Raw genomic sequence first — 15,379 nt, 5'->3', positions numbered from 1 at the left:
GTTGCTGGTGAGGCGTTCACGGTCCCTTTTTTTATCTTTGTGCCTTGTAATGGCTTTTTACAAAGGGAAAGCCACCAGCTGACTATGACCGTTTCATTACGCAGTGTAAGCCTTGTGAGGTGTGGCTGATTGTGAGCTTTTCACGTTTTGTCAGGGATAAAATGGGCACATTATTCCAAAGTGTCATTTTTGCATTCCACATGTTAGATGAATAAAGGCCCTGTGATCCTTGGTTATCCTTGTAATCGATCGATCAAGGCGTGGTTTTGTGAGGGGATCAATTTTTAAGGTCCCCCACGAAAAGCCGCATAGGTGTGCTTTCCGCCTCATATAATAATAGCCATATTACAACCCTTGCCCCGGTGATAAAATTCCTCATCATGCACCTTAAAAGCCGGGAGGAGAAAGGCGTGTCTGGCTCAATTAGAATTCCATTTGATTCCAATTTGACTATCCAAAAAAGGATATAAAAATGCATTATCTTGAGTAAATTGTTTTTATAAAATGACAAAAAAATGGGATTTTCTTCCATTTCTTGGTTTAGTGGTTCCCAATTAGCACCTTCATTCTGGTTTATTTCTGCCTGTATTGCTTTGAACACAGAACATTGAACTGTGAGCATAAATTCATTATTCATTTCTTACTCATGTCTACATTTCTGTCATAACTTTAAAACTGACTATCTATACTAGTGAATGACCCCAGTCTGGTATGTATATTGCTGTTGCTTTATAGACAATATTCATCGACATAACATTATTTGCAGCTTTTCCTCTTTTTTAAATGTAAATAAATAACAATAAATTAGAAAATTAAGCTAAATATTTCACATTTTTAATTGAAAAAAAATGTAGCTTCAATATTTTTCTATGAATATTGGTATTTATATATTTAAAAAATATATATTGAAAATAGATCAAATTAACGAGGCAGAGGCCTATAAAAACCTAAATATTTGGACAATTTAGATTTGGATTTCTCAACTATCAAAGTAGTAGTTGATTCATTTTCTAATACATTAGTTACCGATGTTAATCGTTGGAACTGTGGTTATTTTATTTGACAGACATTATAGCCCCCTGAAGGAAACCAAGGACTGCGACCAAAATGACTTTGACACCCCTGGTTTAGGGCATTGTTGTCTCTTTTTTTCAGCATTCAAGATGTTGCTATGGAGGGCAGCTGTTTGCTTCTATGTGTGTGTGTGTGCGTGTGTGTGTGTGCGCCTTCCTTTGAATGTACACGTGTGTGTGTGTCGGAACAGGACTAACAAGACGGAATTGTGGACAAATGAGTCCACATCTCCCACGCTCGCCAAACTCACAAGAGGTTGCACATAACAAAGGGTTTATGATGACAATGTTATGGAAATGGCCACATTCCGTCACATGACTGTCTCATTGTTGCTAACTTTTGCCGATTCATTGGGTTGCAAAATCGACTAGTTTATTACCAACAATCCCAATGTTTTACTGTTCTATTACAGGGTTGGCAGTCAAACTCATTGTGGTTCCTTTTTTCAAATCTTGACTTCAACGAATTAATGGAGATATTGCTGCTGCCACATTGCCTTGTAACGCATCATAATGCTTAAACAACTAACTTGCCAAATAATTTTATTTGTGCAGGTTATGTTCATATTATTGAATTTTTAGGATGTAAATTTACCCCGCTCATGTAACTTAAAATCTTTTTTGTTTAATATAATTACATGGGGAAAAAATACTAAATTTGCACAGAAATACTAGCAGTTTAAGTTACCATTAAAATGTCAGGGTGGTCATAAAATTGAGGCTAAAACAGAATAAGGCTTCTTGAAATAGCGTCAGTTATCTTGGCAGTCAAACGTGCTAACTACTGAGCTACTGAAGTTCTATCCGTGTAGAAGTTTGGGGAAACTTTACACCCTTCGAACATCAAAGTATTTTGCTATCTGAAGCTAGCTTGGTCTATTAGCTCAGGGGTCAGCAAGCTTGACTGCCACAGTGAAAGCAGCAGTTGCATATCTTTTTTCTTACGTTTTTTGTTGTTGTTAACTAACAGTTAAATGTCGTTGTTATTAGCAGGTTTTTGTGGAATTAACATTTTATAGCTTTCCCACTTATTCACATTGCAATTCTGGCATTCTCAGCATCAGGGAAATTGAGTTAGTGTCATTTTAACACCTCTTTGCGAAGCTATACAAGCTTATTAGTGGATATTTTTAACTGTAACATGCTAATTGGAGAAGGAAAAACTAAAACGGCAGTTTTATCCTCAAACGAACCAATGCAAAGTTCTCGTTTTACTACTGACAGGCTGTCTGGCCAGGTGGTGGTGGCTCTTTTGTCTGTTACACACCCTGTCTTATTGAAACAGGTATGGTAGTGGCGGGGTTACAAATTCTCCGCCTTGTCATCAACAGACAAAAAAATAAGAACCACGCATGGCAAGAATCAGGCCTGATGACATACCTGCCGTAGCTGGAATACACCTAATAAATAGTTTGCATACACACACACAGTGGAGGGCGGCTCCATACTTTTCATTTCTTATCAGCATGCTTCGCTAATCAGTGAAAGCTTGAGATTATTGGACGTGCTTGCTAAAAAATGGAATTTAAACATAGTGAAGAGATTTTGATGTGTGTTCTTCACAATTGGAGGACTAAACATTATATTTTAGCCACATACTGAACTTAAGAAAGCAGTTTTTTGCGACATTTATTGGTCTTTTCATGGATTCATTGTCTTTTTGGGGGCAAATTTGGGGATTAAGAAACTAACAATTCAGGCAGTTTTCCAAAAGAATGGCTAGAGCAAATATTTATATACATATATTATATATTTTCCTGGCTTCAATTTTTAATATTTTTATAAGAAATAGCCTTGAGTGACTTTCTCAACTTCATGCCACTCTGGTATGCATATGAACAAAACAAGACAATCATTCTTATTACTGAGTTTGATCTTCATCATTGACGCTAGCTAAGCAGTTAGCTTCAAACAAGCTAACATCACTATAAATGAGCAACCGTTAGTTGCAACCATATTACTATCATTATTTCAAATATTGTTAAATGGCAAAAGAAACCATCAAAATCAAAATTACTATTGGTTTCTTCGCTAAACAAATCAGGCCAATGGGAATTCATGACCTAATATTGAGGGCTGAGCAGGAAAAAATGTAAAAAAAAAAATGGATGCCCTATTTTTTTAAGAATACTCCAATCTGAAATAAAATGACAGGTTTAAGCAAACATTTATCTGTAAGGTCTACTAGCTTAATGCTTACACGTAATGTAGAACGCACGAGATAGGCTAATAAAACTAGCGCTTAAATGATACTTGAATCATAATTTAAAGGGTTGAGCGGCCAGCGGTTTAAACTGTCTCAATCGCCGTGGCCTCATTGAGAAGTTTTCGAGTGACTGCCTCTCACGGAACGACTTCCACGTCAGAACACATCTCGAATCCTCCTGCCGACCCTCCGCCCTCGTTTCACGCTGGTCACCTCGCCATTTCGCCTCATCTTTCACAGAATTACGCTCTAGAAAGCTTTATTGTCGGCACTTTTGTACTCTCGAAAGACGATAGTAGACGGTGGTCTAATTTTAGTTGCTTTGCCAACCTTGCTTCTCTACTACCCGTCCTATCCCACTTTCCTTTCCCCTTCTGACTAGCCCGGCGCCGTCCCTCCCCCTCCCCCTCCGCTGAGCTGTCAAGTCAGTTCACTCACCCTTTCCTCCATCGCTGTCTTCTCCTTGATTTGTTCTGTCTTCCAATTAGAGCATTACTGGTACACGTTCATATTGTATGTGCCCTGAATGCTAATACTGCTCTTTGGTTCGCTGTACATTTCAAATGCATTTTTTTTTTTTGGTCCTCCCAAATGGCAAAATGCATTTTTATGCCAACGCAAACAAACAAATGGATTAATCTGATTAGTAGTAGCGTGTCGTGTTTTTGGTGTGTGGGACTCAAGTGGCGGTTTAACAAACTCGGTTTACCTTTTAATAGTATTACGGTTACCGTATTTTTTGAACTATAATTTACACCAGGCAAAAAAAATACACAATGAAGGGGAATGAAATATATATGTCACAGTTTTGGAGCGAAATTTGTTTGATGGAATCCCTCAAAAAGTACAGAAATGTCATCTTGAAAGGCATTTAAAAATAGGGATAACAATAGGCCAAATTTTATTAGGATTGTTATTGTTATTATTATTACTATTATTACTACCACTATCATAAATTATTTTAATTTAAAAAAAAGTTCATTACAAGTTGTTATTATTATCAGATATTATTTCATTATGTTATTTTTTTAAAGTTCATTACAATTTATTATTATCATATTATTATTTTTTTTAAAGTTCATTACAATTTATTATTATTATCATATATTATTTTATTATATTATTTTTTAAAGTTCATTGCAATTTATATTATTATTTTCATATTATATTAATTTTTAAAAAGTTAATTACATTTTTTTTGGGGTAAGCCCTTTAAGTTGTTTTTATAAATTACCAGTGATTTTATGGGTCCACTCACCAATGTTTAAACCTTCAACACAGGAGTAAAAAAAATTGGGTAATGATATAATAATTCGTACTGGAGTACAAGTCGCAAACGATAAAAATACTGCAACTTATGGTCCGGAATGTGAAAGTGGTACTTTTGCAATACTAGAAACCATCGACACACAGTTGGAATGCAATTTTCCAAAGAAGACAAGTTATGCCAAATGCATCAATTTTGTAATATGTATCTTTTTTTGGGTTTGACTTTTGCTTCTCCTCGTCACAGTGCCAAACAGCATCATGTCCAGGGGCGGCGTGAATGAAGCCACCCGCTTCCTCAAGTCGGGGGTGGCTCCGAGTACCCCCGCCCCCAATGCCTCCAAGTTGTCCGCCGCCGGTCAGGCTGACTGGGCGGCCAAGCGCCTGGTGTGGGTGCCCTCGGAGAAGCATGGCTTCGAGGTGAGTGACCGTTGGAAAACCAACTTACCTTCATCTGTCATTGTACAGTAATCCCTCGAATATCGCGGCTTCACTACATCAATTTTTTTTCGGGGAAATTTTTTTTTTAATTACATATTTTTATTTTTTCATAAAAGAATTGAAAATCCACGCTAAAACTCGCAAGCCACAGCCACTCACCTGTCCTCCGCTTGCGACCAGAACTCAGAAAAAGATTTTAATTTATTTATTTTAAATAGGGGTTTTTTCGTTTATCAAGGCCATGTCTTGTCTACATTAACCGCGATAATTGAGGGATTACTGTATCTAAAAAGGATTGTCTTAATGTATTCCCTACCTGATTTTGGAAAGTACACGTCGATAAATATCGTATTTTTCGCTTCGGAGTATAGGTCGCACCTGTCAAAAGAATCATGAAGAATTACAAAAAAACCTAAATTCCACCTTTTTTCCAGAATAAATAACAACGGGCTTCACGTATCATAATTTAATTTTTGAATCCTGGGACTTAAATTCAAGTATGACTAAATCATTTTTTCTGGCTAATAAACTGCTTGTTTTCTTGTAAAAAATCCCATCGTGCAATATTCAACGATTTTCACATTTCTCTCAACGTAGGACACGAAAAGCACCGGTGAAAAGCCGACCAATCAAATACAGTGAACATTTCCAAAAACATGCTACCCATTCATTCATTCCTCGTCAACTCGGGGATTTAGCAACACAATGCTACATTCCACTAGCAGAAAGCCCAATAAATGTAATCGCTAAGCAATTAACTGCTCTATCCCCGAGTCGTACAATTGATAAGATTGCTTTTCTTTTTGACTACCACCCGGATCTCATACTCAATTCTTACTCCTGAGCATGCATCTTTAGGGCAGGGCGTGTCAAACAAGTAAGCAGGGTGTGTAAACGCGTCCCGCGCCTGCATTTCTACGACAAATCCACGTAGCTTCGGGACCGATCCGTTTTTCGCCGTAATATCAATTAGTTCCAATTAGCTCACTCCGCTCGGAGCGATTGACGCTTATCGCGGGACGCCACGTGAATTTGACGTCCTTCCGTCTTTTCGGAAAAAGCCACAGAACAATGGCGTCCCTTCACAAAAAGATGTCGACTTCATTTTACAGTCAATCAAACAGGCGTGCATATTTTTTGCTAGACTTTTTCATACGCTCAGCTATGTGCTTCCGAGCCGGGAATGATGTATGACGCCGTGTGACATGACAGTGGTGGTTCTTGTGTGTGTTTTCTGTCACCATGAGAATTTACAGAATGTTGGATTTGATGTACCATGTAGTCATCGGTCTTACAAATGGCAGGAATATGTTCATGTGTGAGAATACTTTGTTGTAAATTGCCCAAGATGGTTGCCTCAAAGGGCTCCACCCAGAAAATTTCCTGACATGACAGGGTGTTGTATGAAAACATTTGACTTATGTTGTTAGGAAAAGTGCAAGCAAGATTGATAGGGTCATACTGAAATTTAAAAAGGTGTGAGAATTGTTATTACTACTGTAACGTCACGTAGCATAGTTGTGATGCGTGAAAGCATTTTTAGCATTCCAGTAAATGGAATTTCAAAAGTGCTGTGTAGTGTCAGAAGGATTGTTCTGGTTTGGACAAATACTTTGCTCGTATTACAGCATTTAAAATATATTAATTTTTTTAAAATCTTTTTTTAATTATTTTTTTAAAAAACAATTTCAACAATTGATCAATGTAAATTAAAGCCGCAACTTCCAAGATTTAGCCGCTCAACACGGGCGGCCATTTTATTCATGTCAGTGCTATTTTTCGTGTGTGGTCGATTGGTCGCCGGTCTTTTGGTCGCCGTCTTTTGGCCGCCGGTCTTTTGGTCGCCCCGACCGCGACAACGGGCGACCAAAAGACCGGCGACAAAACAAGGTAAAACAACATGGTCGTCGGTTTGCCTGCCTTTCCTGGTAGCGTAATTATGCGTAATTCCCGATTTGCTTTATTAAATAATTTCAGCAACCCTATTTTTACATAAAGGTCATGATACTCATGTAACTACGAAACAATATATATATTTTTGAAACAATCATTGTTAAGTAAAATGTCAAGAGAAAAATGTAATATAATGGTACAGGGCTTTTTTTTTGTTACAAGAAGTCATGTTACAATGGAATAAAAGTGGCGTATTATTAAATTCTTGTTTTGATTTTTCAAATTTATGGTATATAAAGAAACAATCTTTGCAGGATGCTAATGCTAATTTAGCATCGTGCCAGAGTGATAATCTCTGGAATATGACTGTCTGGTTTATTACTGTGCCTTTTCTTAATACAGTCCAGGACTCCAAAAAAAATTAAATTCACTTGAATTCAAGTCCAAAAATCCCTAATTATGGCAAGAATATATGGAAACAATAGATTGCTTTAAAATGTAATAAAAAGAGGCAACGGCCCAAAAAACAATGTAATAGGAAACTGTCAATTTTAAAAAGAAAAGCACACATTTTATTATAGTAAATTCATCATAGTAGTTTTTGTTTGTTTAGTCGGTATGTAACACAGATCGTAAATTCCAACGGGTTTACACACATCTTAAATTTGACAACTTCAACTAATAATAGCGTATAAAAGCACGCATAAATTTTTTTCATGTCGTTAAATAACGTTACTTTCCCTTCCTTGAGTGTCAAGTATCGAGAATACTTTCAGCCTTAGCGTTAGCTGAGTCATTCAGTCCGAAAACACTTGCGTCACCATGGCAACATACCAATTACATACACAACACAGCACAGCCAATCAAAATGGGTTTTCCTGCGTGCAGTGAAAAAATACTCGTTCTGAAAAAAACTGAAATTGCATGTTATTTTTTATGACCTCTTTGTGGAATGTTATTTTTTAAGACCTCTTTGTGCCATTGACTGTAATAGACGTCCAATCATTTTAAATCGAAACGAATGGGTTTTTTACTAGTAGACGTCCAATCCATGTCTTTTGGGGTCTTTTTTTTTTTAGGCGGCCAGCATCAAGGAGGAGCGTGGCGACGCCGTGGAGGTGGAGCTTAGCGACAGCCAGAGACTGATGACGCTGTCCAGGGAGGAAGTGCAACGGATGAACCCGCCGCGCTTCAGCAAAGTGGAGGACATGGCCGACCTCACCTGCCTCAACGAAGCGTCCGTGCTGCACAACCTGAGGGAAAGATATTACTCAGGCTTAATTTACGTGAGTGCTCGCTCCCAACGTCCAAGAAAATCAAAAGTCATGTCAACACTAGCATGTCAAAGAATATTCGCATTTACAGTTTGGGCTCGGGTGTCCAATTTTCATCCGAATCGACCGTCAAGTACCATAAAGTCAACGAGTTGGGATGTCGTCGTGCATTAACGGAATGAATGACGAGAGCTAAAAAGATTTCGATCAATTTCGGGATGCGGCCGCAGTCTTGAGTGATTGATTGAGGGCTTTAATGAAAGATGCTAGCCCCATGTGGGTGCTAAATTCTAACCTAAGTGGTCAGTCGGTGAATGAGGCGGAACTGACTTTGGTGGTGTCATACCTGTCAACCTCTGCCGATAACTGCCCTTATAAATGATTATGATTCCCCTTACAAACCCCCCAAAAACCTTACAAACACCGTACGAGTCGTGTTTTTTAGCAATATTAATAAACAGATTTACCAATCATTGGATGTTTTGCCTATCAATTTCATGGGAATGGATTTTAGGTGACTTTTTTAAAGTATACTTTCTGCAATGTCTACATTAGAGGGAAAAGAGCTACGTTGCCCACTCATTGTGACTATTTGCTCAATTTCCAGACATATTCCGGCCTCTTCTGTGTGGTGGTCAACCCCTACAAGAACCTCCCCATCTACACCGAGACCATTGTGGAAATGTACCGAGGCAAAAAGCGGCACGAGATGCCGCCGCACATATACGCCATATCTGAAGCGGCCTATCGCAGCATGCTGCAAGGTACTTTGCGTGGCTATCTTTGACATCCTAGCGAGACCCGCGAATCCGCTATCAGTTCGGCTCCAATGGAATGCCATGCCCGATCTTCACGCGTGATCTTTGGTCGCGTGTCCGCCCCGTGCGCGCCATTCCGAGGAGTGGTATTTGGCTTATCAAAAGTGAATGGAACTTCGTTGAGATCGTATTTTTCTTCAAAAGGCCAAGGAGTGGCTTTGCTAACTCCTTACTATGCCGCTATGACGTCATACTGATTATTAGTAACAGATTTTCAGGTGGCAAAAGTACTTACAGCTTCAGGAATGGATACTTATGTAAAAAAAATAAAGACTTGAAAATGTTTGCGATGATACATATATTGCTAACTTTAAGGTTTAAGTTCTAGCCGTCATCTCCGAGGCTAAACACGCTAACAAACCCCACTTTAGCAGCAATAGTATGGAAGTTGGAACAAAAAAAGCTGTTAAATTCTTCCTGTCAAAGTTTGCCGTCAAACTAGATTTAAATCACATTTAAACACAGCTTTTTCTTAAGTTCGCTTAGCTTAATGTTATCAGACAAGGCTAAACAAAGAAAACGCTAACAAGTGAAGTAAGATTATTACACTTTGCGTATTTAAATAACTACTACATAGTTTTGCTTTTAATCCGCTTATCTTAATTTAATCGGACGATGCTAATCAATGAACAGGCTGACTGTTCGTACAAAGATTGTTTCAGCAACCAAAATTTTAAGAAAAATTACAGAACGCAGGCAAATATTTTCAAAACAAAAATGACTTCACAAATTTTTGAATCTCTTGTAGTTGTTAAAGTTTATTTCTATGTAACTGTATTATGTACCCTTATTAGGAAATTCTTTATCATGGACAAATGGTTTTGTCTCAATAAATATGTAATAGCTTTCTGTTGCTTTAAAGCAAAGCGGCGGCCCGGGGGCCAAATCTGGCCCGCCACATCATTTTGTGTGGCCCGGGAAAGTAAATCATGAGTGTCGACTTTCTGTTTTAGGATCAAATTAAAATGATAGATATAGCTGTATATTATATTTCCTTATTTTCCCCCTTTTAAATAAATAATTGTAATTTTTTAATCCATTTTCTGTGTTTTTAGTTCAAAATTCCTTTTGTAAAATGTAAAAAAATATATATATAAAAAAACTCAAATAAACATTGTATTAGATCCATAAAAACGGAATATTCAGGGATTTTAATCCAGTTCTTTTAATCCATTTATAAAAAAAATCTAAATATATCTAAAATGGTCCTGCCCACGTGAAATCAAGTTGACGTTAAAGCGGCCCGCGAACCAACCCAAGTCTGGCACCCTTGCTCTAAATTAAAATTAGACTTCTATTTTTATTATTTAATTACACTTGATGATACAATTTGTTAAGGTGTTTTGGTCGTGGGAGATGAATTAACACCATCTTTATCCATTGCTAGTTGATTTCAGTTATGATTTGTGACAGTTGGAACAAAACTAGTAAAACAGCTCAATGATATAAAAACAGTACCGATTGAAAATATGGGAAGCGAGCGGTTTATTGAGCAATATCTCAGCCGCAGGGTGTCCTCCTTCGATAACAAGACAGGGCAGATTGAATTGTGTTAGCCACCACCCTAAAGGATGGCTGTAGGCATGTTGCTGGGGTGACAGAACCAGTAAGACCAGTATGAATTATTCGCCGCTTGAACACATGTGAAAGCAGTTACGAGTAGCCCGGCTCCAAAAAAATGTCCGGTCGAGGTTTGCCAGGAGGAGAAAAAGTTTTGTGGGTGTAATTAGGCGTGCAAAGGGTAGAACGTAACGAAGGAAGTCAACGTCAACTTGAATCGCTTGGCACTGTTGTAACACGCAATTTGTCTGTAAATCAACATGCAAATAGGTGATGTAAGTATTTTAACAGTTTATTTTTTCCTGTCTTTATGCAGATCGAGAAGATCAGTCAATCCTGTGCACGTGAGTAGGCCGTTGTTGCTGTATTTGTTTTGCATTTATTTCAAATATTGGTGTCAATCATGGTTTTAAGTAATTCAGATTTAAAAAAAAAAAAATTAAGTTCTAGTTTTTCCAAAGCTTTATAGAGATCAGGCAAAAAAAATTAAAAGTTGCATTACACACAAGAAGAATATCACAAAAAATCTTGTATTTTCAGAATAATTCCGTTTTAGTGCAACTTTACACATTTTCTACTTTTTACTAAAGCAAAAAAAAAAAAAAAAAAAATATATATATATATATATATATATATATATATATATATATATATATATATATATATATATATATATATATATATAAATATAAAATAGAGGTGACTCTACTTCGCAGTTTTTCGTTTATCACGGCCATTTCTGGTCTACATTAACCGCGATAAACTTCGACTGTGGCTACTTTGCATGTAGTCAATAATAAAATCCCTTTCAAAGATGGGAAATAATTTTTTTTAGCTGTCTTTTGGTTTTCTGCTGGGTTATTACAGATTTATATGACCCACATAAAACAACACGTTTCCACATTCACTAGAATACAAAATAGATTTTTTTTAAACACCTGCTAGCTTAATGCTAATGCTATTAAATACAATGGTGATCGGTACTGTGTAAAAACTACCAGTCACATTAAATAAAGGCAAGGCAAAACATTGATTTACAAATTTGTGAAGTGAATTTAGATCAGACAAAATGGAACAAAAATCATAAGAAATGCAAAACATCGCTCAAAATCCTCAACATAGTTTTAATTATTTAATGTTTTAAATGTTTCCACAACAATCTGTAATGTAACCTTGAATTTCTCATATATTAAATGCTTGGGAGGCCCTCAAATTCAATCACGGCAGCCAATATCGTCATGTCATAAAATGTGCGAATCGGTTGCACAAATGCCATCAAATAGAAGAGCATTTGATTTTCTTGTATAATGTATCACTATACATCACTCGCATTGATTCTTCACTCAATGGCGCTGATGAATTTCCTCTTTGAGTGATGCAAGGTGATTTTTCAGGGGCGAGTCTGGTGCCGGCAAAACCGAAAACACCAAAAAAGTCATTCAATATCTGGCTCACGTGGCTTCTTCTCACAAGGGCGCGACCCCGGGCCGGACCAAAGAAGCATTGCAGGTACCGTCTCATTTTCTTTTTCCCCTCTAAATTCTTCAATACTGCCGACTGGCGCTAAATTGTGCGATCGTGCCGACGACAGTATTTCTCTTTTTTTCTCACTCCTTGAAATACGAGCACCCGGAATTCACTCTTCGGCTTTTATCTCCGCTACTATTTCTCGATTCCAAAGTGACACTATCTCTCGCTTTTCTCCGCCTCTTTATTCCTTCTCCATTTTTTTTAACCGCTTGCTCAGATGGATGGCAATCGCTCTTTAACCAGAGGCACCACTTTGGTCAACAAGGTGAGTTGCCTCTTCCGCTATTCTACGTTCCTTTCGTTTCAGCCTTCGTCTAACGTTCTATCGACCGTGACTCTGAACAGTTAACCGTGACTCTGAACAATTAACCGTGACTCATGCCTGCCCGTGTTTGCATGTTAACAGCTTTCATTTTTTTTTCATATAATTTCTCTTGTCTTTTTGTCCCATTTGTTGATCCCATCTGTGTTCACCTGACAACTCAATCACTCCAATTTTCTGCACAATTCCTCAGATTATGCAATATGTGAGTATGCACTAACTTTGGGGGATTTATTTGGGAGGATGAAGGATGACACTATCGAAGAAATGTTTAAATGTTCAACGGTATGCAAAATTTGTATTTCGGTTCAAGTTTTTGAAGGCCTTGATTCAGTTAACTTTCAATAACAAAAAAATATAGAAAGATAAATAGTTCAAATGCATGTATTTTTCTAAATGTAAACTTGTGTAAATAAATAAAAGACCGTTAGGTGATATTTTTTTATAGAAATCACACCCCGAGTCCATTAAACTAAGACATAAACAAACTTAACAATTAAACAATCTTAAACTTATGCATAAATAGGCAACCAGCAATAACCTGAAAATGACAAAAAATTAATAATCAAAGTTTAGAGTTGTCATCCCATGTGTGGAAATTTGCCAGACGGTTAAAACTAATAATAATACTTTTATTTTATACTTTATTAATCAAACAAAACCAAGACTTAACGCAAGTGAATCAAACCGAAAATGCAAATCAATACATCTATGTGAATTGTTACACTCTCACTATGCATGAATGTATACATCTATCTACCTTAAGGTAAGTATGTATGAGTGTTGTACTTGATATCTATTTTTAGACTATCTACCGGTAAGGTTATGTTTACTAAAGTTGAGACATTTACGAATACAAATAGTGAGAACAAAGCGTGTACAAGTTTAACAAAATCAGCCCTTAACTGGAAAATATTTTCAAAACTGCCAGGTCTTATTTCAAGGCTTTTTCATGAACAACAAAGACTGGCTCATTAGTTCGTAATCCCCTCACGTCAATAAGCGAAATGCAGCGCAGCCATTCAATTTCCGCACGGTCTAAAAATGGCTTTTTGCTGCGACAACAGTGTGGCTGACGGCACTTGATAATCTGTCATCGCGCCGTCCGTCGATGACTAGCGCTGTAAAACAGCCGCAGTCGTGCATTGCAGCAGGCGAGAAGCTGCCCTCCTTAACCCCGTGACGGTGATTCCAAAGTCAAGATATCCAGCCGTTCCCTCGTAAAAGTCCGTCCATTGTTCTGACCAGCGTTGAGAACCATTGTTGTGTGTCTGTCAGTGTGTGTCGTGGCTATTTTTGGCCATCCTTTTGTGTCGCCGCGACCGAAAGATGACTCGCGAATATTTTTGAATCTTCAAATACATTGTTTTCACCCCCCGAAAAAGTCTCAACTGTTGTATTGTGTGTAAAGTTATCTGATTTTGCTGTGATTGATTCCACAGGGGGAGCTGGAGAAACAATTGTTGCAAGCCAACCCCATACTGGAGGCCTTTGGCAATGCAAAAACCACTAAAAATGATAATTCCTCACGATTTGTAAGAGGTTTTTTCTTTGGTTTTATTTGACTTTTGAAGTTGACTTTGTCTAAAACCCTCTTTTCTATGCCGAATTAGGGTAAATTCATCCGCATTAATTTTGATGTTACGGGCTACATCGTTGGTGCCAATATCGAAACCTGTATCCTTTTCGTCTGAAAAGTCAAGGTTGCCGCTAAAGTGGGAGTGATTTTGGCTGTTCTCCCATATTGAAAGAGGATATTGTCATCTCTCCTTCCTTCCTTCCTTTTTCCCTTCTTCCTCCATATCAGTGTGTGAACATCCTTGACTTGTAAACTTTAGACCTCCTGGAAAAGTCGCGGGCCACCCGACAGGCCAAAGATGAGCGGACGTTCCACATTTTCTACCAAATGTTGCATGGAGCTCCTGGCGCAACTAAATGTGAGTCCAAAATATGAACTTGGATAAAACACAAGAGCATCATTCCAAAATTGGATGACATTTTAGCTGAAGATTTCATGAAAAACACTCACTTTTCTGCTACATTCTGAAATAACGGGTCATATACAAAGCATAGTCATAGAAGTTCTAGCTTTTACTGCTACCCATGTATGTACAAGTGAAGAAAAATTACTAAATAATATTTTGTATCGAGGCAGTAAGATTGTTGCGGTACTTGGATTATACTTGTTTAATGACAGTAAAAGCATTCAATTCAATTCAAAAATGTATTAATGTTAGCTTTTTCTCAGGAGTAGCTTTTTAAGATAGCTGCTACTGCTGACCAAGAGGTTGAAACTAATTTATGTAAATACGTTTGGGAAAATAATACTTGACATAGTTCAGGTAACCATGTTGCAAAGCTGTTTTATTGTTAGCTTTTCTTGCTAATAGAAGCTAACTCTTTACTAGCTGCCACTGCTGAGCATGAGGGTTTTTATGTAAATAAGAGGGGAACTTTTTTTTAAATTTGGCATCATTACCATAGCTGTTGCAGGTCACACACAGGGTAGCAAAATTGTACTAATTTTAGCTAATCCTCAGGATTAAAAACTAGCTGTTTACGAGCTGTTAATGCTGACCTCAGAAACTTCACTTTTTCGTATTTTGTCTGGCTTTTTTCAAGTTTAATGGCTGGTAAATAACTTCCTCTAATTCTGGAATGACCCATAAAAAGAAAATCAGTGTTATTTAGTCATGAGACATGTGTTAAAATTTTAGCCATAAATGTGGGTCAGTGCTTCTGATTCAACACTAATTCGATTTTTCTGATGTGTTCACAGCTGACCTGCTCTTAGGAACTGCCGACGAGTACCGTTTTCTTAGCGGAGGTTCCATAAGCGTTCCCGGTCAGAGTGATTCAGAGAACTTCACCCAGACTATGGACTCCATGGCCATCATGGGTTTCACCCCAGAGGAGTGCACGTGTAAGTGGCGCCGAACGCCAATGGTTTGTTTGCATACTGGCAAAGAGCATCCCTGAATTATTGGTTTCCATCT

General features: G+C 37.6%; 1 protein-coding gene across 8 annotated transcripts in view; it reads left to right on the top strand.

Moving 5' to 3' along the window:
• myh14 (myosin, heavy chain 14, non-muscle) overlaps positions 1 to 15,379 on the top strand; it is a 37,708-nt gene that overhangs the window by 340 nt on the left and 21,989 nt on the right. For 4 of the 8 annotated variants that reach the window (XM_077597784.1, XM_077597790.1, XM_077597786.1 and 1 more), the window contains exons 2-12: positions 4,793 to 4,965; positions 7,959 to 8,165; positions 8,761 to 8,917; positions 10,848 to 10,875; positions 11,926 to 12,040; positions 12,279 to 12,326; positions 12,577 to 12,588; positions 13,826 to 13,918; positions 13,997 to 14,060; positions 14,222 to 14,320; positions 15,163 to 15,306. In XM_077597784.1, coding sequence (XP_077453910.1) covers positions 4,807 to 4,965; positions 7,959 to 8,165; positions 8,761 to 8,917; positions 10,848 to 10,875; positions 11,926 to 12,040; positions 12,279 to 12,326; positions 12,577 to 12,588; positions 13,826 to 13,918; positions 13,997 to 14,060; positions 14,222 to 14,320; positions 15,163 to 15,306 — 1,126 coding nt within the window. In that variant the 5' untranslated portion in view covers positions 4,793 to 4,806. The remainder of the gene's footprint in view (positions 1 to 4,792; positions 4,966 to 7,958; positions 8,166 to 8,760; positions 8,918 to 10,847; positions 10,876 to 11,925; positions 12,041 to 12,278; positions 12,327 to 12,576; positions 12,589 to 13,825; positions 13,919 to 13,996; positions 14,061 to 14,221; positions 14,321 to 15,162; positions 15,307 to 15,379) is intronic. The other 4 variants (XM_077597791.1, XM_077597789.1, XM_077597787.1 and 1 more) reach the window with 3 other exon arrangements.

This window comes from Stigmatopora argus, chromosome 4 (assembly GCF_051989625.1).
Source record: "Stigmatopora argus isolate UIUO_Sarg chromosome 4, RoL_Sarg_1.0, whole genome shotgun sequence".
NCBI classification, from domain to species: domain Eukaryota; kingdom Metazoa; phylum Chordata; class Actinopteri; order Syngnathiformes; family Syngnathidae; genus Stigmatopora; species Stigmatopora argus.
This window is presented reverse-complemented; position numbering and strand designations above follow the sequence as displayed.